Below are 24497 nucleotides of genomic sequence, written 5' to 3' on the forward strand. Positions count from 1 at the left end.
CTCTGGTTATTTCCCAGTGTTTGCACATTTCTTTTACATTTTGAAAGCTCTAAATATTTCCCCTTACTTTTCCCACCCTTCTATCCTTGGCCTTGATGGAATGCACTTCCCCTTTCACATCTCTGAAATGGAATTCAGCCATGAGGTTGAAAGAGGTTCCCCATTCTTCCTATACGCACAAACCTTAGAGGAAGATAGTCTACTTTTGTTTGGCTTAAACTTGGGTGTAATTTTAGTCCCAGCTTAGTCAAAACTTGTGTTATTCATTTCAACAAGTGTACACAAGTTGGGACAAGAATTGGATTCATCCCCCAATTTTACAGACACTTGAAACTCCTAAAGCTGGACATTTTAAACTCCTAAAGATGGGGGTAGAGAGACCTCAAAGGCAGCTGAATGGGAACGGAATGTTGAGTGTTGGCAATGGAAGGGAGCAGGAAGACATGGTGGAAAGATGAACAGAATGGGGTAACAAAGAAGATGGCACATGCAGCTGGTAGGCGGCCTGAAGTGACACACAGCTGTGCATAGAAAGATACTGTAAGTAATTAAATCTTCTTTTAAAGTTTGAAAAAAAAAATCCCATACAACCTTGCTACACCACCTGTGCTATTCAATATGCTGATGCTCAGCAATATGTGTTTGCAAGAGTGACCTCTGAACTGTTATTTCTCCTCTCCCAGAAAGTGATATCTGTATACATTATTCATGTTAATTTATAACTAAGTATAGTCTGAGATGAGTAAACGAGGGCAATGATCAACCCCCCAAAAGAAAACCACCTTACCAAGCAATTATTGCATACCGATGGAAAATTATTCATTTCGAAACATGAAGCTTCAGAGGTTAAAAATAGCTTTATTCTCCAGAATGCACAATGACCACTGGAAAATGATAAACTGGCATTGTATCAGAGTTCATAAAGAATGCTGATAAGAGCAAAGACAAAACATATATACAGAACTAGAAAGAACTAAATACACCAGTAGTTTACAGTTTCAGTCCTTAAAAAGACAGCAAAGTTCAGTCATATTATACAGCGAATCATCAAATTCTTCAACAATGTGAAACAAGATCACTACCTTTCACATCCCTATAGCTGTGGAAGGAAACCCCATGTGGAAGTAAGAGGTATGTATGTCCTAAACAACAAAAAAGCTGAAATCCTTTTGAGAAGACAGGGAATTATTGAGGATTATATTTACTCTTTCCTCGCCTCCAATTAAGAATTCCATGAATTCAGATTTTAAAATTCTACTTTATTTTAAATGTGCTGGTGTAGCTTAGTGGGTTGGAGCACCTGACTGTGGACCCAGGAGTTCAAATTCCCACTGTGACGCCCAGGAAAGGAACCAGCCAATGTTATCCCAGAGCATGGGTGGCAAAGTGGTTACATGCCCTCTCACCTGTGCAGCCTTGGACAATCTACACAGTCCCAGACAGCCACCAGAAGAAAGGTTTGGGAAACAATTTCAAAGCACTTTGTACCATGTGAGGGTCACGGCAAATCGGAATCGACTTGATACTTGCACGTGATTTCTACGAGATAAAATTTTAATTGTACAATATTTTATTTCAACATTTGCATGAACTACCTCAGCAGAATGCTGGCTAGCGCAATGTGTCAGCCATTAAAACATGGGAAATTATTAACCTCTCAACACTGAATCCTGAAATTTCAAACACGAAATGACAGCTCAGCCAAAATCTGAGTAAGGTAATTCACGCAATGGCAGCTATGCTAGCTGTATGCAAGCAGGCTCTAATTTTAAAACTAGTTAAATGAATACAGTTACACCAGATATTATTATTAGTATCATATCTAATTTTAGGAAATATCCATTCATCCTTAAACATGCCCAATCATATATTCTTGTTCCTCGTCAGAAAGTTGTGCTTCATGTCCGGATCCTTTTGCAAGGCACTTTATGTCCTTCAGTGCAAAACCCATTTTCTTGCCGGCATCTGTTCCTGTTGATATGGCTGTTGCTTTCATGGTTGCTCCCATCAGTAGGTGTCTAAAGCCAAGGCACAGTGTGAATAAGCTGATTATCAGTGTATATTGAATCACAGAATTGTAGAGCTGGATGGGACCCCAAGAGTCATTCAACTGCCGTCTGAAGCAGAAAAACCTGAACTAAAACATCCCTTTAGTGGGCCTCTTTTTAAAACCTTCCAGTCAAGTTGAGTCCACCCACCCTCTGAGGCAGTCCATCCCACTGCTAAGCAGCTGTTTCCACCAAGACATTCTTCCTATATTTCTGGGGAAAATATCCATGCTTGTAATTTGCATTCATTACTTTGGTTTGCTCTGTACACACAGAACCCATGTGGCGTAGCAGCAGTTAAAGTGTTAGACTAGAATATGGAAGTTCTGCAGTCTTTGATCAGCCATGAAACTCACAGAATGTCTTGAGCTTGTAAAAGTAAAGGTGGCATATAAATGTAAGTAATATAGAACCCCCTCTTATTCCTGGTTTATAACCTTTGAGGAATTCAAGAATTTGCAAATTCTGATCCAGTTGGCCAAATCTGCACCTCATGGGCTAGACATTTTTTGAATTTTGCAGTTTTCTGCTTCTGAAATAGAATTCTTTGCTTTAAGAAAGCATTTCACAATATAGTTAAAAACACACATTTTGCAAAAGCTTTTTGTATCATTATTACAACTTCTGCAATGCTTCAACTTCAAACTGGGTAGGTGGCAATACAGGTCCCTTGGCCACATTCTTCTATGCTATGGTGAGACCCAAGCTTGGCAAAGTACGTAACTTTGTTGGACTGTTGCTCACATAACCCCCCAGCTTGCAGGGCCAGTGAGCCTTGGTTACTTTCCCAAGCTTTGCTGGAAAAAGAAATGTATATTTAAATATTTATTTAAATGCAGGTTATTATTTAAATTTGTGGAGTCATGCAAAAACAAGATGGCTCAAGATTATGAATGAACACATGGGAAGAAGCATACATTGAAACAGACTGATCTGTTCATTCTTAGTTCTAGATTTTTGTTATGTGCTATCAAGTCATTTTTGACTTTAGCTCAAATCCAAAATAGGAGATCCCTCTGCTGATTTATGCCAGCAGAGGAAACAGGCTCTAATGGGTTTTTGAGATATGTGGCACATTCAATGAGTGGGTAATCATTTTCCTTTCTTGGTCAGTACCCATGACTGAGTATGAATTTGAATCCAAGTCTCCTGAGTCCTAGTCTATTCACTACATCACAATGGCTTTTCTAGTTTACTGTTATCTATGCACATGGTGTTCAGGAACCAACAGATACAAGCAGCAGGTCCCACCAGGGACTCTAATGCTATATCTACAATGCTGTAGCTATAGCCTTAGAGTGTAGCTGTTTAGTGCCATTATAACTGCTGGGCTCAATCCTCTGGAATCTTGGGTACAGTATCTGTCATTTGGTAAGATGCTTAGAATTCTCTGTTAGGTAGCTCTAATGTCCTGCTCTGAATGATAGCAACAAATTCTAAGTATCTCCAAATTACAAAACTCGCAATTCCTTAGGATGCAGCCATCATAGTTTTAAGTGGTATCAAAATGTTATGCACTGTTAGACAATCTATGTTTAAATGATACAGTAAATAGGATGAGAGGTAACAAGCAAACAGGTGAAAGGCAAGTCTAACAAATCAACACAGAGACAAATGAAAGTGGCAGCAATAACAAGAGTCTTGTATGAGCAAACATTGTTACCTGGACTTAGTTTAAGGATAGTATCAGAGCACAGTGGTTAAGCCTAGGGTTTTATGGCAGGAGCACACACCATGCAGAATCATGCTCTTACAGCCTGCTGCTTCCTAGCATGCTAGGAAACAAACTATGATCCCTAAATGCCCTGTGTCCTAACATAGTTGCTTGGATTATGTGGTGTCAAGAAGGGAACTCTGGGGGTGTAGAGATGGCCTGTGGAGCACAAGTGGTCCAGGGATGGTATGCAGCCCATCCTGTTTCAGTATGTTAGCACTTCTGTTTTTGCATTTATATCTTGAAATGGTGCCAAAAAAAAATCTAAAGGTCTAGCCAACTGTGAGGCAGCATCTTCATTCCTTCTTGGAAGCACTGTGATTTCTGTGTTTATGTAATACTCCTAGGCATTATTAATAATTTCACCACTCACAAAGTTATGTTGTCCAAGGAAAGATCCAAAAATAATCACAAGTGATCAAACAACAAAAAACAGAAGACCATATCTTTTTGGGTTCAATGGCACTAGATTAAATCAATGTGAAACCATGGAGCCTGCTTTTCTCTTAGATGCTTGAAACTTACTTTTCGTTTACAGTGTGTGCTTGTAGGTAATCCATTTCCAATATTGCTTGTGGTCACTTCTTCTAAGTCTAGGGCAAGAAAGAAAAGAAGTACAAGTTATGTAAGTGTAAAGCAAAAGTCACATGATTTAAAATGCTAACGTTGGAACCTCAAAGGTGATCAAATCCAATTCCTTTCCAATGCAGAAAAAAGTCCCTTCCTGTAGTATCCATGATAGGGGGCCATCTGGCCTCTGCTTTAAACCCTGCTGCAAGATAGAATTAACTCTCTCTCAGCATTTGTAATTTTAGACCCAACAGCTATGGAACAAAACCTGCACTCTGGCTTTGAAAGCTAACAGACATCTATAGCTTGTAATCCAGCAAGAATGTTTACCTGTGAGAATCTCATCAATTTGATTGACTACGTGTTTTGCATCTTCCATGCTGAAACACATCGGTGGTTTAAATTTCAATATGTTTCTATAAGGTCCATCTGCGCTCAGAAGAATCCTTTGTTCTTTCAGCCTGATTAGATGGAAACATACATTTAATTTTTAATGCAAGTGTTAAGATGCAGAAACAGACATATGAAATTACATGGCTGCTTCCAACCTTGTGGGTGAATTGAGAAGGATCCCAGTTTCAAATTATAACATATACAGAAAGGACAAGCCCTTTTCTTTTAGATGAATGCTCAACATTTTATTTAATGGATATGTTAAGAAATTAGTAGCCCAATACTTAGTCACATTACATGGATGATTCCATTGAGAGTTGTTCCCCAACACATATTCTTACCTTTGCTATGCTATTCTATAGCAATGGTAGGTGGAGAATTTGGGAGAATCTGTGATACAAGTTGGTTCAAATGCTTTGTGATGGAGTGGGGATTTAACCTCAGAGGGCTAGCTCATCTCCCAACTCCTGCTTTTAAAAAAAAACATGAAAAGGACCCCTAAAACACTTTGCAAAAAAAGCCTCTTCTCAAGCACAAAACAATTTTAAATTGTTTGGATGGCGGTGCTATTTCATCAAGTTCTTCCTGCCTCCAGGGAACTGGAAAGCTTCATCCAACTTGAAAAAACATTGGCCAGTAAATACTACTTTTCATAGAACTGGCTGTCTTAGAAGCCTTCCATAAGACTTTATTTACCCTTCTTCACACATTGATCCAATAAATAAATTTGCAGGGCTAAAAAGACATCACTGGTTTAGCCATGATTAAAATGTCACAAAGGACAAGAAATTGATTATAAGATCCAAATGAGATCCCTCCCTGTTTATAGGCAGGTTGAGTTAAACATAGCAAATCAACATAAGCAAAATAGGAGAATCCTATCAGGCAAGAGCACCAGCACCTGTCACAAGCCACACCAGGCCGAGAAATAGCCAGTCAAATAAAGGGGGAAAACCGGAAAGACTTGATTGTTTGGGAGGGGTAGAGGTATTGGGAATACCCCTCTAAAATTCCCTAAAGCAAAAGCCACAAGTCCCAGAGAGCTCTAGGAGTGGAAAATTCCATTTTTCATACAGTAAAATGTTTTGCACTGGATGAGTTGGGGGAGGGCAAAAAATGCCCTTAAGGGCACCTGTGGACTCTGGGCTGCACTTTGTGCACCCTTCCTGTAAAGCCTAACTAATGAAAAGAAGAACTCAAGTAACCCAAAACATTTACTTGTAGATAATATGCTGGGCCTCAGCAGTGGCAGGTGTCCTTTTTTGCCGATCCTTCACAAGATCTACCCCAACAAACAAGCCGACACCCCTAAAGAAAGAGAAATGAGAAAAGATCAGCTGTTGAGCAATCAGTTCAGTGTTGTACAAATGGCACCAGGGCCATCTCTGACAGGAGCCACCAAGACATTTTGCCACCTGAGGCAAAATACAGTACAAAATGATGAATGGCCTCTCCCCATTCCATGTCCTGAAGGTGATTCGGTTGGCAGTTGGATCTTACTTCAACAGCAGCAATGCGATAGTGAGAGATATAACCTATATCTTCCCATATGATATCGGAGAAATTGGATTTACCTAACATCTCCTACCAGTGGATGCTTTTCCTTTTGTTCTTTCAGCAGCTGAACGAGGTAGTTTCCAACACGTGAGGCATTCCCTTGGAGATCCTCTTTTTCTATTATATCCAAAACAGCCAGACCAATCGCACAGGATACTGGATTGCCACCAAACTAATGGGAGGAATGGGAAAGAAAATAAAGCCATTGCTTCAAGCTTCTCTACAGCCAGAAAATTTCATGGGTGTTGTGATCAAGACACAAATTAACACTTGATTGCAAGGAAGGAATGACCAGCTCAAGTCTATTGAAGATAACAAATTTTAAGAAGGGAGATAAAAGCCCTTGAAATTGCTCATCAAGGGCTAACACCCTTGATGAAAGTCATCTGTGCTGTATTTCTTGTTAAATTATAGTAACTATTTTTACATCTCTCTCTCTGTCTATGCCTATGTGTCAACCACATACAAGTCTTGCTTAATATATAATACAATGGTGTTATATGCCATGATTTTTTTGTTGTTATATATCCTTTCAGGAGAGTGATGCTCATATTGTTGGATACAGAGGTAATCATAACAAACCCACTGAAATCATTTAAAATGGTTGCAACTAAGAAATCCCACAGTGGGGCTACTCCAAGTATGATTTCTTCTGAATCTCTCTCAGTGACAATATTGTTTACCAAAGTGGGCTCTCCTTGCCATGCATATGAATTGGATCATGGGCAGTAATTTCCAATCCCACTGAGTGTGTGAACTGAGTAAGGTAAAAGCAAGGTTTGAACTGCTGTTAGGAGATATGAAAGTTCTTCCTATAATAATCTGTCATGGTGCAATCATGCATGTAACTAAATCACAGGTCACACGGCACATGCAAACCAGCCCAAAGTCTAACCTTTAACTGATAACATTAGAAGAGACACTCACAGTGTTGAAATATTCCAATCCAGAGGCACCAAAAGCTTCAGCAATCTCTCTTGTTGTTACTACACAAGACATGGGATGGCCATTGCCGATTGGCTTCCCCATTGTGACAATGTCCGGCACAAAGTCTTCCCCTTGCAGTTGGAATCCCCAGAAACATTTTGCAACACGACCAAAACCAACTTGGACTTCATCAGCTATGAAAACACCACCTGCTTTGTGAACGGATCTGAAAATGAAAAGGAACATTCCAGATGCCTCACCGTCTCACAGGATTTCAAAAAGAGTTGGATTACATCTCACATAAGTACCATTACATGATTACTTGAAACATCCCACAAAAACCTTCACAGCTAAAAGCGAAACAGCAATAGCAACCCTTACAAAGCTACGTACACTTTGTTGTTCAGTTAGATTGATTTACTGAACAATCCTATGTAGTAGTACTTTATTATGGTCTAAGACCATAATAATATTTAGAATCTTTCTAACCTACCCTGTATCGTGAGAACTCAGGAGGGAATACAATAAGAAAAACTTAAAACAATCAATTTAAAGCATATAACGTTATCTGAAAGAATTTAGAACAATTAGAATAATTTGATAGATATATATGGGTACATATATAGATATGTATGGGTACATATATATGGGTACATATGGTGGTCTTTCTAAGACCACCATAAATTTCTTCTCTCATGAGAAGAAAAGAGTCCTTGGAAAAAACCTTGATGTTAGGAAGGTGTGATGGCAAGAGGAGAAGGGGACGACCGAGGATGAGATGGCTGGACAGTGTCTGCAAAGCAACCAACATGAACCTGACACAACTCCGGGAGGCAGTAGAAGACAGGAGGGCCTGGCGTGCTCTGGTCCATGGGGTCACAAAGAGTCGGACACGACTAAACACACACACACAAGACCAGTAAAACCAAAACAGTATAAAATAGATACATACAGTTATTGTTTCAGGCAGGATAATAAAATTCCATTAAAACATGATAAAACAACCCCTTCTTTCCAATTAATAACATCATATATCCTTAATATTAGTAAAACTTCAGGCAGTATTATATTAAATAATATTATCCATCTAAAATCACCTACCCAAACGATCCTATGCTGATTTACCAGCGAGTAAAGCCCCACTGGATGCAATCAAGCTTACTTCTGAATAGATATGTATTAGGTTGGGCTTACTATTATCATTGTTTATTACTTCAAGCATATATAGGATTTTTTTTAAAAAAAATGCTCAAAAATCATGTGCTTCAAGAATGTTCTGCTCCAGAATACAATAAAAGTGTCAGTGTTGAATACTTTTCCATCTAAAAACTCCCTGTCCATCAACAGCTAATGTGTCTTCTACCCTGCTAACTTCTGAATCCAGTTTTTTTAAAATAGTGGACACATTTAAAGACATACCATCAAGCATATGTACCCATATATATCTATCAAATTATTCTAATTGTTCTAAATTCTTTCAGATAACGTTATATGCTTTAAATTGATTGAATTGTTTTAAGTTTTTCTTATTGTATTCCCTCCTGAGTTCTCACGATACAGGGTAGGTTAGAAAGATTCTAAATAAATAAATAATAAACATCTTAGTTGTTTATGGTTTAGAAGAACAAAGCTACAAGGAAGTATTCTCCCATAAATAGAATTGACCTCTGCTTTACGAGTGTGTCTACACTATGTAGCTATAGCAGTTTGATTTCACTTTAACTGTCATGGTTCCATCCTACAGAATCTTGGTCTTTGCAGTTTGATGAAGGACTTCAAATTCTAAGCCTAAGGTCTCCGCTGCATTCCTCTGGACTACAGCAGAGAATTTAAAGTATCTCCAAACCACATGCCTGAGGATTCCAGAGGACAGAACCATTCTAGTTAGAGTGGAGTAAAGCTGCTAGACCAACATGAATTTGACCAAACTCCAGGAGGCAGTGGAAGACAGGAGGGCCTGGCGTGCTCTGGTCCATGGGGTCATGAAGAGTCGGACATGACTTAACAACTAAACAACAACAACAACAACCTGCTAGAATTGTGTAGTGTAGATACACTCTCAGAATCTTCCTTTGCCTTATGAACTCTGCATCTTGCTCTGCTAAGTAGCCTGCTACAATTCACCCATTCCAAGCACTATACATACTCTGCCACTTTCTGGAAATAGCCTGCAGGTGGAATTACTTGGCCTCCGCAACTCTGCATGGACTCAGCAATAAAGGCAGCAATCTAAGTAAGAAAAGATGATATAAGACGAGCATTCCTCTACTTATTCTTTCACACATGAGCCAACAGTTACAGGCATGAATCCTATAAAAACAGGCAAGACATATGAACAAACAAAATGGGCAACTAATTTACATCTTCAATGTCTATGAGCAGCAACAAAAATAAATATATTGCCAGAGTGCCCAATTATTTTTTATTTTTTATTTTTTGGACCAGGGCGAACAACCAGTTTAGCTTTTACCAATACTACCCCAAAACCAATGGTTGACTTCAAATTTTAAAAGTGTTGGATGTGACTTTCAAAGTTCACACCTATATTTAACTGTATTTGCTTTGCCAGATACAAAAGAATGAAATATCTACTTTCAGGTTGTTTGATGGATGATAAAGTGCATTCTTCTGATGAGTTTTTTTTTAACAATTATTAATGATTCTCTGTATCCATCAGAAAAATATAATATAGGGTTTTTTATCAGTTCCATCCTGCATGGCATACTATGGTAGAAGATCTCATCCTTTTCTGGTATTAAAATGGCAAGTTTTAAAAAGGTTTCAGGGGTTTTTTAAAAAAAAAATTAGGCACTCCTGCTTAGAAAAAAAATTATACAGAGTATCTAAAGATGAGGCACTTGACAAAAGAAAGAGCCTAGAGCTGAAGTAACTCCAGTTGCTAGGACTGAAAACAAAGCATAAACATTATTTCAAACCAAGAGCAAACGTTCAGACAAGATTGGAATGTGAAGCTTACATGTTTCACTCAGAATTATGCTTTTGCTCTCCCCCACGTCTGCCTGGAGGGGGTCAGCCCAAATCCACTGTTTAACTGCCCCCCCCAACCCTGTTTGTCTGCAACCCTCCCTGAGCCTCCTCAGAGTCCACACAAGCTGGGCAGGGCCGTCTTCCTGGAAAGAAGGTGAAGCGATAACGTCTAAAGAAGCAGCGTACACTATATTCGAAGCGGTATACTACAGCCAGGCAGAAGAAGACTCCCCATAGTCTGTGAAACTTTATCAACTTGTCCTGGCTCAGGTCTACGGCACCAAAACCTATGAAGATATGTGAGAGGGGGGAGAAAGAGAGACAAAGGGAAGAAAATAGAAACTATCCGTTAGTTTCTTTGGAAATTCTCAATAAGAAATTCAAGATGGGTGGTAGACTCCTTTGACTTTAAAGGGGGCGTAGGGACAGTTGAGGGCAAATGGGTGGAAAATAGTAACACCACTTCTGAAGACGTAAGCATCCATGGGTGTTGTGAGTACATTTTTAAAACAAATTCAGCAATTTGACATAGGTTCAAATGCTGTGCTTTTAAGTTTTGGATAATTTTAGTTGTTTTACATATTTTTACCAGTCACCATAAATCCAATAATTATTAAGTTTCCCATTATGTGCAAGGGCTTGTTTATGCCCTAATTTTATCAGTTTGATAATCCAAATTACTTTTATTTCTGGAATAATTTGTAGACCTTAAATGTTGTTACAGAAAACAAAATGAAACACTGAATGTACTTCAGCAAATTTGTTGGGTAGTCTCAGTTGAAGTTACTACTGTACATTTCACATTATCCTGAGGCTCATGCTGGCTAGGGGATTCGGAGTTGTAGTCCAAAGATGTAAAGTCCACAAATACTATTTTAACTATTACTAGTGACGTACATCTCCCATAGAGGTCAACAGGACCTTGATATGCTGATGGAGAGCAGAATCAAACTAGTTTCTGATTGTTTACTATTAAAGTAAGAAATGGAGGTCTACTTTTATCTATTTATTTATTCTTCTTTAGTTGATCCTTCTTATTTTCATATTATTTGCAAGTTATGAATGTGAATTAAGGTGGTAGAGGGCAGAAGAAGAAGCATCTTAAAATAGAATTAGGGATGGGGGAGATCACAGTTTACCTGATTAGGATAATCATTTTTCAGCTGGGGAGGAAAACACATCTCAACAGGACTTCAGTGTTGTTTAAAATTGACCTACCTTGCGTCCGTTCTTATGGGCTTCTTCAATAATCTTTGTCACATCATCTGCATAAGCACTTCCTGGATCAGGATGGTCCTCTCTGTACTTTCCTCTGTAGGTATCTGGTGAAGGAGCCTAAAATGTAATACAATATTTTTTTTCTTATCTTTTAAATGTTCATGTTTAATTGGATAATTCATGGCTGCTGCCCACAGAAACAACGTAATTATCTGTAGTGTGTATCTGTGCACCAGTTGCATATAAGATGGACTGAATCTCTCTTGACATTTTCCTGTAGCAAATTAATAATAATAAACTATGGCCAAAATCCTGTTGCACAGTTATGCAAAAGGCTTAACCTTTTAGCAACAGATTGCCATAACTTAAGAAATCTCCATGGGCATTACCTGTTGCAATCCAAGTCACACAACTCTGTATACAACAGATACTGCCTATGGAGATTTGTTAACCTATAGCACTTCATCACTAAAAATTATGCTATTTGCATAACTATGCAACAGGATTCATAGGGAGCAAAAGATCTTATATTTCCAGGATTTAACAAGCTGGATCCAGATTTTTTTAAATGCTGAATGAATATTAATTAATATTAATGAGACTTAAGTTATCTGTGTCTGAATTCTTAGCGATTTTGGTAGGAATTCTATAAGTCTGGATCCAAGAAAGTGTGTGGTAATAGGGCTGCAAGCAATAACATTTCTGTTTTTCAGGGAAGTGGTGTAGAAAATCTAGAAGACATACACCCCCATCCCATCTAGTCTAAGATCTGTCTTCAGCAATGTATACTTAAATTCCTTTGGAAGGCTCACAAGCAGTATATGGCATTCAAAACTGTACTCTGGTATATATTCCATAGTAGCTGGAAATTCCACCTACTGATTTGATATGAACGTTCCAATTTTCTATGCTGGATCTGTTGTTATTGCTATGTGCCATTAAATTGCATCTGACATAATGGCAGCTTTATGGAATGATGACCTCCAAAGCGTCCTATTCTTAGCAATCTCTGGGTAGTGTGGGCAGCATATAAATTAAATAAATAAATAAATAAACCTGTTCAGCTCTTGGAAAAATACGATAGCTCCTCTCTCAATAATGTTTAATTATTTTTAGTAAGGACCATGTTTTAAGAGATTATTTATCATTAGGTATAGATGTGTATTTTTAAAAAATACTACTAATCTATATTTGCAATAACGGCACTTTTCCTTTTTAAAAGACATCCTAGCCATGCATTATATAACTGATCTACTGGTATTGCATATATTTCAATCCAAAATATCTGTATCCATGTACAAATCATCTTGAAAACCTTATCCTCCAGCCTCTATTAAACACTTTTTAAAGGACATAAAACTTTTTGAGGATACACCTACCCATAGATTTTTATTCTTGAGAAGGAGGGCAGAACAGGCATCTCGAAAATGTTTTGAAGTAGACATCTTTCACAATTACTATAGGAAGTTAGTATTGTTTTCCACAGCCATGGCAACCCTGGAGTGACTCCAGGCTGGCCAGGAAACAGTGACAAATATGCATTTAGGCCAATTTGGAAGAGATTCAACCCAACAGCTATCATGCAGACCAATGCCCTAGCAGCGTTCATGCTTGAGAAATGTATTCCTCTGGAGCAACCACCTTGGCATGGATTCTGGGATCTGTAGTCCAAAAGTGACTCTGAGAAACCATTTCTAAAACTAATGCTTAGGAAAGATGTTTTTCTGGAATATAGTTTCCAGAACCTTCCAACCAGCATGACATGGGTTCTGGGAACTATGGTGTACAAAGTTCCTTTTCCAAGTTTTGGTTTCAGAAATGATTTGCTAGTATCATCTCTACATTTCTTTTAGAACTTGATTCATCTTGGTTCACCTTGATTTTATCTGTGTAACAGAAATATACTCAAGGACATCTACTGAGGCAGGGTGGGATGATTAATACAAAATTAGCATAATACTCACCACATGGACAAATTCTTTTTTGCTATCTTTTCCCAATTGATTAAACTTATATGGACTGATGTCAATCAAGGAGGTAACATGGCCATGGTAAGCACTGAAATAAGAAATAAACGGCCTATATCAGAACTTCCATGTACAGGGTTCATTGTATGTAACAACAATACCAACAGATGCATATTATCCCTCTATCCTGTTCTAAACAAACTGTTCTCATCCATCTGTTCTGCAATAAGTATATGGAACCAACAGATTTTTTTAAAATGAATATTGCAAACATAATTACAACAATGGGCAAGATCTAGTACTGGACTGCCACTGGCAAAGCAGTAGACTCCCGCTCAAGCTGCAGTGATAATCTCCTTTTGACGGTAGCCATCCTGTACATCTCCCAGAACTGCTCCAGATGGCTGGAAATCCTCTAGAGCCAGTTGTCAGAAACCTCTGAGTATTGTAGGTAGAAGGGAAGGTGGTATGAGCATGGCAGCACCAGCATAACCCTAAAGATAAGTCTTTATATGGAAATGCGTGCTGAAACACACACTTCAAAAAGTCAAACAAGCCCGCAAATATAATCCACAGTGAGATCATATATACACATATACACACATACAAACACATGAACAGCCTGTGGACTGAGGAAGGAATCTTCTCCACCAACAGGATGTGGTCCCATCCACTCAGATTATGAGCCACCACTTTATATATATTTAGTCCTTTGAGTTCACTGCCTTAGCAAAAAGACAGCAGCCATCCCTTGAAGAAATGTCCAGCTAACTCCTCATTCTTTACGCCATTGATTATTCTCAAAACAAACCTATCTGTCAAAATCTTTCTTCACACAGTGGAATGTAAAGAACCCAGCAGTTTGAATAGGGAGAAGCAAGGTGAGAAGTTTTTAAACTCATTTCCCCTCAGCAATAAGGGAAATCCACTGTTTTTCTGCACTCTCTAATCCAGTGGTCCCCAATCTTGGGCCTCCAGATGTTCTTAGACTTCAACTCCCAGAAATCCTGGCCAGCAGAGGTGGTGGTGAAGGCTTCTGGGAGTTGCAGTCCAAGAACATCTGGAGGCCCAAGGTTGGGGACCACTGCTGTAATCCATATCATGACAGGCACAGCCCCTTCTTTCACAAATTCCTGCCCAGTGGTGAAAGCAATGAGGACAAAACAGCTACATCTACTTACTGGTCAAGGGTAATCACATCTTGGTGGCCACTGTACTGCCGAGCCAGGCGCAAAGCAAGATCATTTGCTTCAGACCTGCAGGAAAACAGAAAGAGGGAATGAAATAATATATTATTATGGTTAGGCTGGTGAGATTTAATCCAGCATCAAAAGATGCTGATTGTAGAGACTAGCTGAGGATAATGAAAGATGTAGTCCAACATGTCTGCAGCATGCCACTCTGAGAAGCTGACTGAAAATGATGGGAGTTATAGTCAAACACAATTAGCAGACAGTAGGTTTGGAAAGTCTTGGTTATCCTATTCACATCCTGATTATGGTAGCAACAAGGTTGCATGATCAGGGAGAGCAATCTATCTTTGGAATTACAAATTACAAAAGATTGTAATCTATGGCAACATGCAGACTTCTGCTTCTCCCATTTTCTCTGGATCTGTTCAGTGGATGCAGCCTACCAGCTACAAGGCATTTAGCGAGCTCTCTGCCCACAGGGAGCCCTCCATTTCTTTCTATTAGCAGAGAAACCTCCCTGTAATTCATTAGGCTATCTCTTCAAAAATGAAATGGGAAACTCCCTCATCCAGGGGTCACTGGGTCACACCCACAACTCTGAGTATCCCTACATTTTCCTTGACAGCCAGCAAGACTGGAAACATATCAAAGTCTGGGCTAATGACAGTTTCTATTTTCTGCCCAGTTTAGGAATGTAATGGACATACAATCAGCATGTGCATATATGTAGTTGTAATGGCTAGTTCTTTACATGTGAGCAATGTGTGTACGGATGGACATCCACACATTTGAAGCAACTCTGGTTTCAACACCAAGCAAAAATCCTGCTCTCATCTAAGTTTCCATTTGGGATTGAATCGTGTTCTAATCTGGCTGACAGCTGTGATATTAGCATTTCTGAACAGATTTCAATTGCATGATGATGACAATTATCTGCTAAAGCTACAGAAATCCAAAACCTGGCAGTTTCCTCCAGTAAAATAATGCATAACTGTAGTGCAAAGAGTTTCAAATTAAGGAATGTGAACTATAGCGTAGCAGTTATAGCACTCAATTAAGACTGGGCTATTTGTATGTTCAAGTTTAAATGTACCATATTTTTCTGTGTAAAAGACTATACTTTTGTATAAAATCTTTAGAATATAAATTGAGGGTCGTCTTATACATGAAGTAAGCTGAGGAGAGAAGAAAAACAAGTGGAAGGGAAAGCAGGGATCAAAGTGATCCTGCACTGCTTTAATCCCTTTCCCCCTACACATGCTAAGTCCCACTTAGATTTCTTACTTTTGAGTTAGAAAAATGGGGGAGCGTATTATACAGGGGGCATCTTATACACATAAAAATACGGTATATCAAATGCCTTCCCTCAGACTAACCTGTCCCACAGGTATTCTGCAGTTCAGTACCCCATCATTTTCGATGGGTGCTCACTCAGAGGCAGCAATCCCAGGTTCCCTGCTCCACCTCCTCCAGGTGCTGCTTCTGAGTGGGCACCTGCTAGAGGGGGCAGGGCGCTGAACCACCAGAACACCTGTTGCTGGTTAGTAAATGAACCAGCACAAACTGCTGATCCGGTGGTTTGTGCCCATCACTAGTTGGAAGATGAAATGAATTCATAGAAGATTCCGAAAGAGCATTTTAATGAAAAGTCCTTCAGACATACCCAGAATTCACAAAATAGCAAACGGAGAGCTGCTCTGGAAGGGTAGCAGTGAGGCGTTTGGCATACTGGACTAGGCTGTCATGCAGAAATCGAGAATTGGTGTTGAGGAGCTCCATTTGTTTCACTGCAGCCTTGATCACGTCTGGATGGCAGTGTCCAACTGTACAGGGCCACATAAGGAAAGGAACAGTATTAGGCAATGAATCCTGCGAAGAGAATCTGAAAATACATCCCCACTTAAACACCCAAAATAAATGGGAGCTATCCAGACATCACCATCTCACACATTAAACTATGGTTTTTACCATGTGCTACATTGTTAACGCAGTCCAAGTATTTTTCTCCATTCTCGTCAAACATATACTGCCCCTGAGCTCTCACAATCTTAATGGGGTCCTTTGGAAAGAACACCTTGCATGAAGGTCTGAAAAAGATGGAAACCATATTGTTTTAGTTCAGGGTTATTCAACAATAGTTCTCAGACTATTACAACAATAGTTCTCAGACATTGTACTTAGGTACAATGACATGCTGTGCACCCATTCCTGTCTAGCAGAGGTCCTCAAGTATTGTTGCAGCAAGATTTCATTAGCAATAGATCCAGAAATTTCATGCTCCCCCCAAAGTAAATAAGGCTAAACGTTGGTGAGGCACATCTGTCCCTCAAGGGCTGCAGCATCAGCAGAGAACGACCCTGTGTGGGACAGATGCCACAGGCCAAAACATTCTGAGTTTCTGGATCAGCCTTTCTCAGATTGGTCCCTCTTTCTCTGGTGTTGGATGCCAATTTCCACCATGCCCAGCCATCTGTGGATGATGGGGATTGTAGTGTAAGATATCTGGGGGAAATGATTTCTGAAAGAGCTGTTCTAGATCATCTGATATCACTTCAACCCAAACGATTCTGCTGAAGCAGCTTGTAAGTTCAGCTGCAAGGCCCCGAGTGATAAGTCATCACATGAAAAGGCAGAGTGCAATACAGTTTATGCACAAATCAGTCCAGCCTAGATCTTGGCACTCTTGATCTGAAATGCAGGAACTATCCTTCACCCTCTACTCAGGACAAGATTTTCATCTAACATATTGGCCAATCCTTGGACATCCCCCCCTGCCCAATACAAAGGGGTTGATAACATATGAAGGAAGACCAAAATTCTGTGGGAAATAGTCTGAGGACATTCCTTTCCTATAAACAATCCAGTCAGCAAAGGTTGGGAAATATTAATCAAGAAGTTATCATATAGTAATACTATATTGCAACCCCATTTGCAATTTTCGCTTTAATAAGAGAGCTCTCTCCCCGTGACAGGTGTTAATGGTGGAGGGTGCTCTTTTCCATCAAGCCATATGCATGGAAGGGAGAAAAGCAGAATGCAACATACTGTAAACTTTGCTCCTGAACATTTAAAAAAAACACCCCATCCCAAAAGACTCTAAGCTCTAGCCTCTTGTGTTTTCAGCCAGTTAGGTCTCCTTTGAAACAAAGCAGAGCCAGGCTAACTTATTGTATTGAAAACTGCAGTAACAGTCATTCTCAGAGCTTGTGCAGAACTTTTCTTCTCTGTGGAGGGCGGTAACAGAGGCCCACTTTTACATAACACTCAACAGTTGCTGGTTATGCAAGGACTTGGAGTAGAGTCATCGGTGGGTTGTTATACAATCTTACATGCTGACATGCAGATGCTAGCCTCTAACATTAGCTCACCTAATGCTACTCACAAGACAGTCTGCTCTGCTCATATTGACTCCGCTTGCTGAAATTCCCTCTGGAAGGTCAAACCTTGAGCCACCCACTTGCTGTTAATCAGACTATTTCTGCCAGGGTTAGGTAAGGGCATGGATGTCCTATGCACAACCAGGGAGGATAGGAAGGCTGCCAGATGAGCCTGTATTATTCAAGCGTGTGCCCTATCTCTAGAGGAAAACCTTCAGAGAAATGAATAATTATCTTTACTGAGAAGACTTCAATAGATCAATTGAAGCCAAGAGGAGTCGGCAAGTACCATTGAAGGCATGAGGGGCTTCCGGTCATTTCTAGGAAAGCTTTACTTGAAAAGTTTTCTTGTTATTTAATATTTTAAAAAGCCCTTTATAAAGTAGTGATTAACAAGGTTACAACTATTGGCATTCTTAAACAAAACAAAAATAAGGGCACGGTCTACCCAAGCTCAAAGACTTCTGAAGGTGCAAAATTTATGCAAACTGAAGTGGGACTAAACATTCCTCACTGCTTACTTTGGAAATAAAACAAACAGAACAGGATAGTCTGTCCTACTGAATTTAGAAGAACCGCCAAATAAACATGTTGCATATCCTGTGGATTTCAGTACGAGAAGCACAAGCAAATGCTTAACAAATAAATTCAAGAAATTTTAGATCATGCCCTATTAAATAAGAATAAAAACAACCCCTTTTTTATGGTTAAAAAGTTAGTATACCTATATGATGGTTTAAAGGATCAAATGTGGAGCTTTTGAGGAAAATATGATATTTTGGTACTAGCACAGAGAGAAAGAGAGCGAGATTTGAACATATATCTTTGAAAGATGGGACCTAGAAGTGTAGGAAAGATGCAGGGGCCGGCGTCCTTGAGCCCGACCATAACCACACGCCATCCATCTTTTATTTCAGAAAATTGACACCTCCAAGAAGCCCTCACAAGATCGTTGTACAGTAATTCAAAGCAGGCGAGAGGGTGGGCTGGCTCCCCGTTCAGCTCTCAGCTTAGCCTGCCAAGGATGGATCCGGTTCCCATCATCAACGCGCCCGCCCCAGCTGCCGCCTGCAACCCAGTAATCCCACCAGCCAGCCAGCCAGCGAGCGAGCGAGCGCAGCCTCAGCCTCTCTGGAAGCGCTCGCTCGCGTTGCGCTGCGCAGAGGATGGAAGTGAGCAAGAGGAGCGGCCGCGCAGCCGGGACGCAAGCGGGGCTCCCGACTTCAGGCGACCCTCCTCGCCCCTTCCCCAGATCCCTGGCTTTCCCTTTGGCGCCCCGGCGGCTCACCCGATGTGCTTCCTCCGCAGCTCCAGAGTCTCTGCCTTGGTGTACATCTCCATCCTGCGGGCTCTTGGGCGCTTCTTCTGACTGCCGGGAGAGACTTGGATCTCGATCTGCCGGGACCCATCTTGCTTTTATTACGGTCCCTGCGAGAGCCAAGCCCCACCTCCTCCGCCGCCTCCGCCTCTTCTCCAGTCCTCAGCAACCCTCCCAGTCTGGATCTGAGCCGTCCTGCCTTCTTCCCCATCTCACTCCGAGCTAGGGAGCGGCGGACACCCTCCGGAGGGGGCCTCTGGGGCAGGTTCAGGTCTCCCTTCCCTCTAAGACTGCAGGTGTTTCAGGAATGCTCATTCCCAGTGTTATTCGTGTTCACCACCGCCAATGATGATGGCAACGATGATAGGATTATCCTCTCTGTATTCTGCTTAATCCCAGTCCACAGTTTCCCGTCCATGTAAACTAGTGGTTCTTAACCTTTGTTACTCGGATGCATTTGAACTGCAACTCCCAGAAACCCCAGCCAGCAGAGCTGATGGTGAAGGCTTCTGGGAGTTGCAGTCCAAAACTCCTGAGTAACTCAGAACCAGTGATGTAAACAAATCTGCAACCGGATTGCTCTATGCAATGAATTCTAAGGAAGTGGCTTGCCAGCCCAACCCACCTCACCATGTCCGCGAAAGCTTCCACGGAACATGTTTCTTTTTGTTTAGTTTCACACTATAATTATTTCCCACAGCATGCCCTACAACAACACTCTGTAACAAAGCTGAGAGTTCAAGGGAGGTAGCCGGTTGGGTCAGTTAGATCAGCTGGTTGTAATGACAGAAAACGACCACCAGCACCAAATGTAGCGTAAATGTCTTAGCCTTTATGGTGTTGCCAGATCCGAAAACTGTTATACTAAATAACAAGAGCAACAACAGTAACGTTTCAACAGCATAGGACTTGGGCTCCGAAGACTCCAGGAGTGGCAAAATGTTACTGCAAGAAATAATGATCTCTCACTAGGTGGCAGTGGATTACAATCCCTTTGATATGATTTTTTCTGTTCTTGTCTGGATCTGGTACTTATCCACACCTGTATATTGGTAGGACATGTCTACTTTTCCATAAGATTACGTTAATAATGGAATCATAGAGTTGGAGATGAACCTCAGACAGCATCTAATCCAACCCCTTGCCAATGCAGGAAAGCCATAATTCAGATCTCCTGGATTATCCTGCACAGTTTGTGTTTACAAACTTCTAATAGAGAGACCACCAACATCTGAGGCCATCTGTTCCCCTTTTGGCCAGCTTGTACTATAGTAATATCCTTCCTGATACTCAGTCTGAACCCTTTTCTGATGAGTCCAGCACATTATCTACATGACAGCTTTTCAAAGAGTTGATCATCACTTCTCCAGACTTCACATATCCACCTCCCACCTTTCCTCCTAAAGCTACATCTAGGCTTCTCGCTGTCCTGATCATCCTGCTATAGAGAAATTCCAGTTTTTCAGTGTCCTCCTTAAGGTATACTGTACTGTTTAACACTGGGCAGAATTCAAGGTGCCATCAGCAAAGCAGAATAAAGTGGAATCACCAATTCAGCTCAGCTTTTCCACTCATCTCTAAGAAACAGACCTGGCATAGTCACCTGCCATATGTTTTTGGAACTCACATCCATGTTTTTTTCTGAAATACCATACATGGCCTGAAGAAGTGCCCTTGATCCATGAAAGCTCACTGTTTGTTCAGTTTTTAGTAGTCTAGTAAAGGTATCACCTACTCTTGCATTTGTGCAAGACCCTTTCTTAATTTTTGCAAAACAGGTGGGCTCATCACATAACCAATATGCCTATCACAGACTCAGACCCAGTTTTCCACTCCTTTCTGCTCCTTCCTCTCTTCACATATGTGAATCTCATGTATGCAGTCAAAGCTTAACTAATAGTGTAGTGTATGATGGGTTTCAAAACTAGTAGTTACAGCTGTGCCATCCCTTCTTGCAGTTGGGGCCAAATTAGCCATTTTGGCCATTGCCTTGCACCCAAGCCTTTTGATCTGACAATACTCATGCAGCCGTTTTGCATGTACTACTGTCAAGTCAGATGTCATCCATTCTGCACTTGTCCAGCTGATTTTTTTACCTAAATGGAGAACATTGCAATTGTTGTTGAAATCCATTTTGCCAGTTTTGGCTTCCTTCTCCATCCTTTCAAGATCAAATTGAATCCTGTTTTTGTCTACGAGGCATGTCAGGCAGATGGCAGGCTAGTTGGGGCTGGGTTTCTTTCCCCCTATAAAATTCCAGGATCTACCAATTAGAGCCAAGGGCAATAACTTTGGTATGGCAGGGAAGGTAACTCTAGGTAACCCTAGAAACCATCCATAGGTACACTGTGATCAGATGGGAAGAAGACCAGAATTGCCTTGATGTTTATTTTAGGTAAAGAAGTCTGGCAGGTGCTGCGTATGCAAAGAGGCATTGCCCCATCCTAAAACGTAAGAGCCTCATACATCGACTCTTCTCATTGCCAGTTACAACAGCTGCTTTCCACTTCTACAAAGCTGAACAAACCAATACATCCTATGCATAATGTTTGTTAACTGGAGCTGGGGTGGGGGAGAGACATGAATAAAGAATTAGAAATGATCCTGTTGACATAAACCATCGAGTCACATCTGACTTTTGGTGACACTAGTAGGAGTTTCAAGGTATGGCCGATATTTACAATTTTACCGATGTGAGTTGTCATGGCAGACAGGATTTTGAACCCAAGTCTCCTGAGTCTTACTCTGACACCATATCCATTACACCACAGTGGCACTCCAGAAATGGTCCTAAGTGCTGTTTAGTTTCTAATTAATAATTTAAAAGGCCACTAATGAGCTTTGCCTAGAGCATCACATAAATTTAATCTCTAGCTTTATTGAGATGAGATTGATTGTTTCATTCCTTTGTATTTCTATTACATACTGATACAAGGCTGTGTGTTTGGATTGACATTTATTCTGTATTTGTTGTTGTTGGTGGTGGTTTGTGTGTGTGTGTGTGTGTGTGTGTGTGTGTGTCTGTGTGTGTGTGTGTGTGTGTTTCGAGGTACAGATTAATAAAACCACAGCTGAAGCTGGCTCTCAGAACATGCACTCCATTTCAGAATGCATGTACAGTATTTTAACAGCTCTCGTAGTTACTCCATCTGGCCAGGATGAATTTTGAACTTTTCCATCCCCAGCCCCACCCAAATTTCACAAGGCACAACAGAATGAAGACTTCTGAAGAACTCGAAAGTACATTTTCTCTTCCTACCTTCCTCTTCTTCTCTTATGTGGTTAGCATAACAAGAATATTAGTCACCACTGTTTTCAGACAACAGAAGTAAAGCAAAACCTTATTCTTAAAAAATATATTTAATATTAGAAGGTGAAAGAGTTATGAAATCTGAATAAAAACCAGAACTTGGTTTTGACTAAGCTTAAGTGGTCGAAATGACTAGATAGGCGGGGTATAAATACAATAAATAAATAAATAAATAAAATAAGTGTAAAAAGATGTTTACTCTTAATGCTGTAACATCAGTGGCACTTGTTAAAAATGTGTTGAACTTATATTCCTCTCCACACTAGAGGACTCTCTGGACAGTTTACAACAGATTTATGCAAACAACTTACGCCCACCTCACCCCAGTGAGCTGACTACTCATTTTACAGCCTCAGAAGGATAGAAAGCTGAGTCAACCTTGATCTGGCTACATGAATACCTCAAGATCGAACTCATGTCATGAACAGAGGCTGGATTGCAGTATTGCAATTTAGCCACTGCAGTACAGGGCTCAGTAAATAAATGACTTATGACACTTATATCATATAATGACATGGGGTTCCCAGTGCTCTTCAGTCAAAGGATCAGCCCCACCCACCTCTATTGATTCTCTTATCAAATATAAGAGAAATCACTGTCAGTTTCTCACTTTTGTTTGCAAAACACTGAAGGTCAACCCTCAGCATGACAGGTTGAAAGAAGCTCTGAAGGGGAGGTGGCACCATAGGATCACTGGGATAGGGCGAGATTAAAGCCTCTCCCAGCCCAGCAACCTTGATGAAAATTACTGTTACCCGGATGCTTACAGCAGTGTTGGTCAATAACCTGACATGAATCTTCAACACTGAGGTGCCAACCAGTTCTGCCTCATGTGGCTGGTTCAGAAACAGAAAAGGGGGGGGGGGAGCCCTTCAAAATACACCTCAGAAAACTAAAGCAGCTGAGTCTGACTGGATTAAGAGTATTCATGTGATCAAAGGTTGGCATGTAGACGGATGGGCCTGTTCAAGTGAAGTGCTAATCTGAGTGGTAATCTCATATTTGTCCACACTCCCACATATAATTTAGCACACATAAGCTCACACAATCAGTTCCAGAGAAGCGGCCATTTTAGTGTGGTACAGCAATTCACTGTTCCTGGGCATGCCCCCAAGTCTGCCAAAGGGAGGGAGTGTCAAAGGGATCCACAGGGCCAGACATAAGGGTTGGGGTTGATACTTCTTTTTAAACCAACTTTATTAGACAAACCCCTGAAGTCATTAGACACTATTCTAATCTCTTAAATCTTCACAGAGTACACTTGAGTCAGCCTCAATCTGCACAGATTTTATATCCAAAGATGGAAAACAGTTATTTCATCCTTGTTTATGGCTGTCTAAAATAGTTCTGCAACCTTAGTGTTTCAGCTAAGTGTTTAGAAAAACAGTTCCCACTACCGCCCTTTGCTAGAAGAGGAAGATGGATGAGCGTCCAGTTGTCAGAGGCAATTAAGCTGTCTCTGCTTCCTCCACCATCATAGATGTGTCAGAGTAGGACTCATTGCGGTGGGATCAGTCTGAGGTTGCTGGTGACATCTTTTAGGTATGGCTTCCCTCAGCTAGCTGAAACACTAAGGTTGCAGAACTATTTTAGACAGTTCAAGCTGGTGCCACTCCAGTGCTTCCATCCCAGGTCTCCCTGTCATCATCCTCTCCTTCCTCCTGCTCATCTTTTGCAGCTGCCTGTTGTAACCAGTCTTCCCTCATTCTGCTTTCTCCCTCTTATTTTATACCCTCAGGGTCTCTCTCTCTCTCCCCTTTAGATCCTTCTAACCTATGCCTCTCACCTTGAGCCTTGCTTCTTCTAGAAGGTTCTCTGCCCTTTGGACAGTCAAGGCAAGCCCCTCCCATCAACTTCTTGTCCCCCACCTCCATAGGCGACCCTGGTGGGGTCCGTGGCCTCATTGTCTGCAGTCTG

At 40.7% G+C, this 24497-nt stretch overlaps 1 protein-coding gene across 1 annotated transcript; it reads right to left on the bottom strand.

Annotated features, from left to right (window-relative positions):
• Positions 1-838: 838 nt before the first annotated feature.
• ETNPPL (ethanolamine-phosphate phospho-lyase) lies at positions 839-19476 on the bottom strand. Its single transcript, XM_020808846.3, has 13 exons — positions 19241-19476; positions 16544-16662; positions 16239-16398; positions 14564-14638; positions 13380-13473; positions 11416-11532; positions 9356-9438; positions 7210-7435; positions 6300-6454; positions 5944-6033; positions 4663-4793; positions 4288-4355; positions 839-2018 (listed from the first exon to the last, which is right to left on the bottom strand). Exons 1-13 carry the CDS (start codon positions 19291-19293, stop codon positions 1899-1901), a joined length of 1491 nt encoding a protein of 496 aa, XP_020664505.3. The 5' UTR covers positions 19294-19476; the 3' UTR covers positions 839-1898.
• Between the last annotated feature and the right edge of the window lie 5021 nt (positions 19477-24497).

Source organism: Pogona vitticeps, chromosome 5 (genome assembly GCF_051106095.1).
Source record: "Pogona vitticeps strain Pit_001003342236 chromosome 5, PviZW2.1, whole genome shotgun sequence".
Classification (NCBI taxonomy): Eukaryota; Metazoa; Chordata; class Lepidosauria; order Squamata; family Agamidae; genus Pogona; species Pogona vitticeps.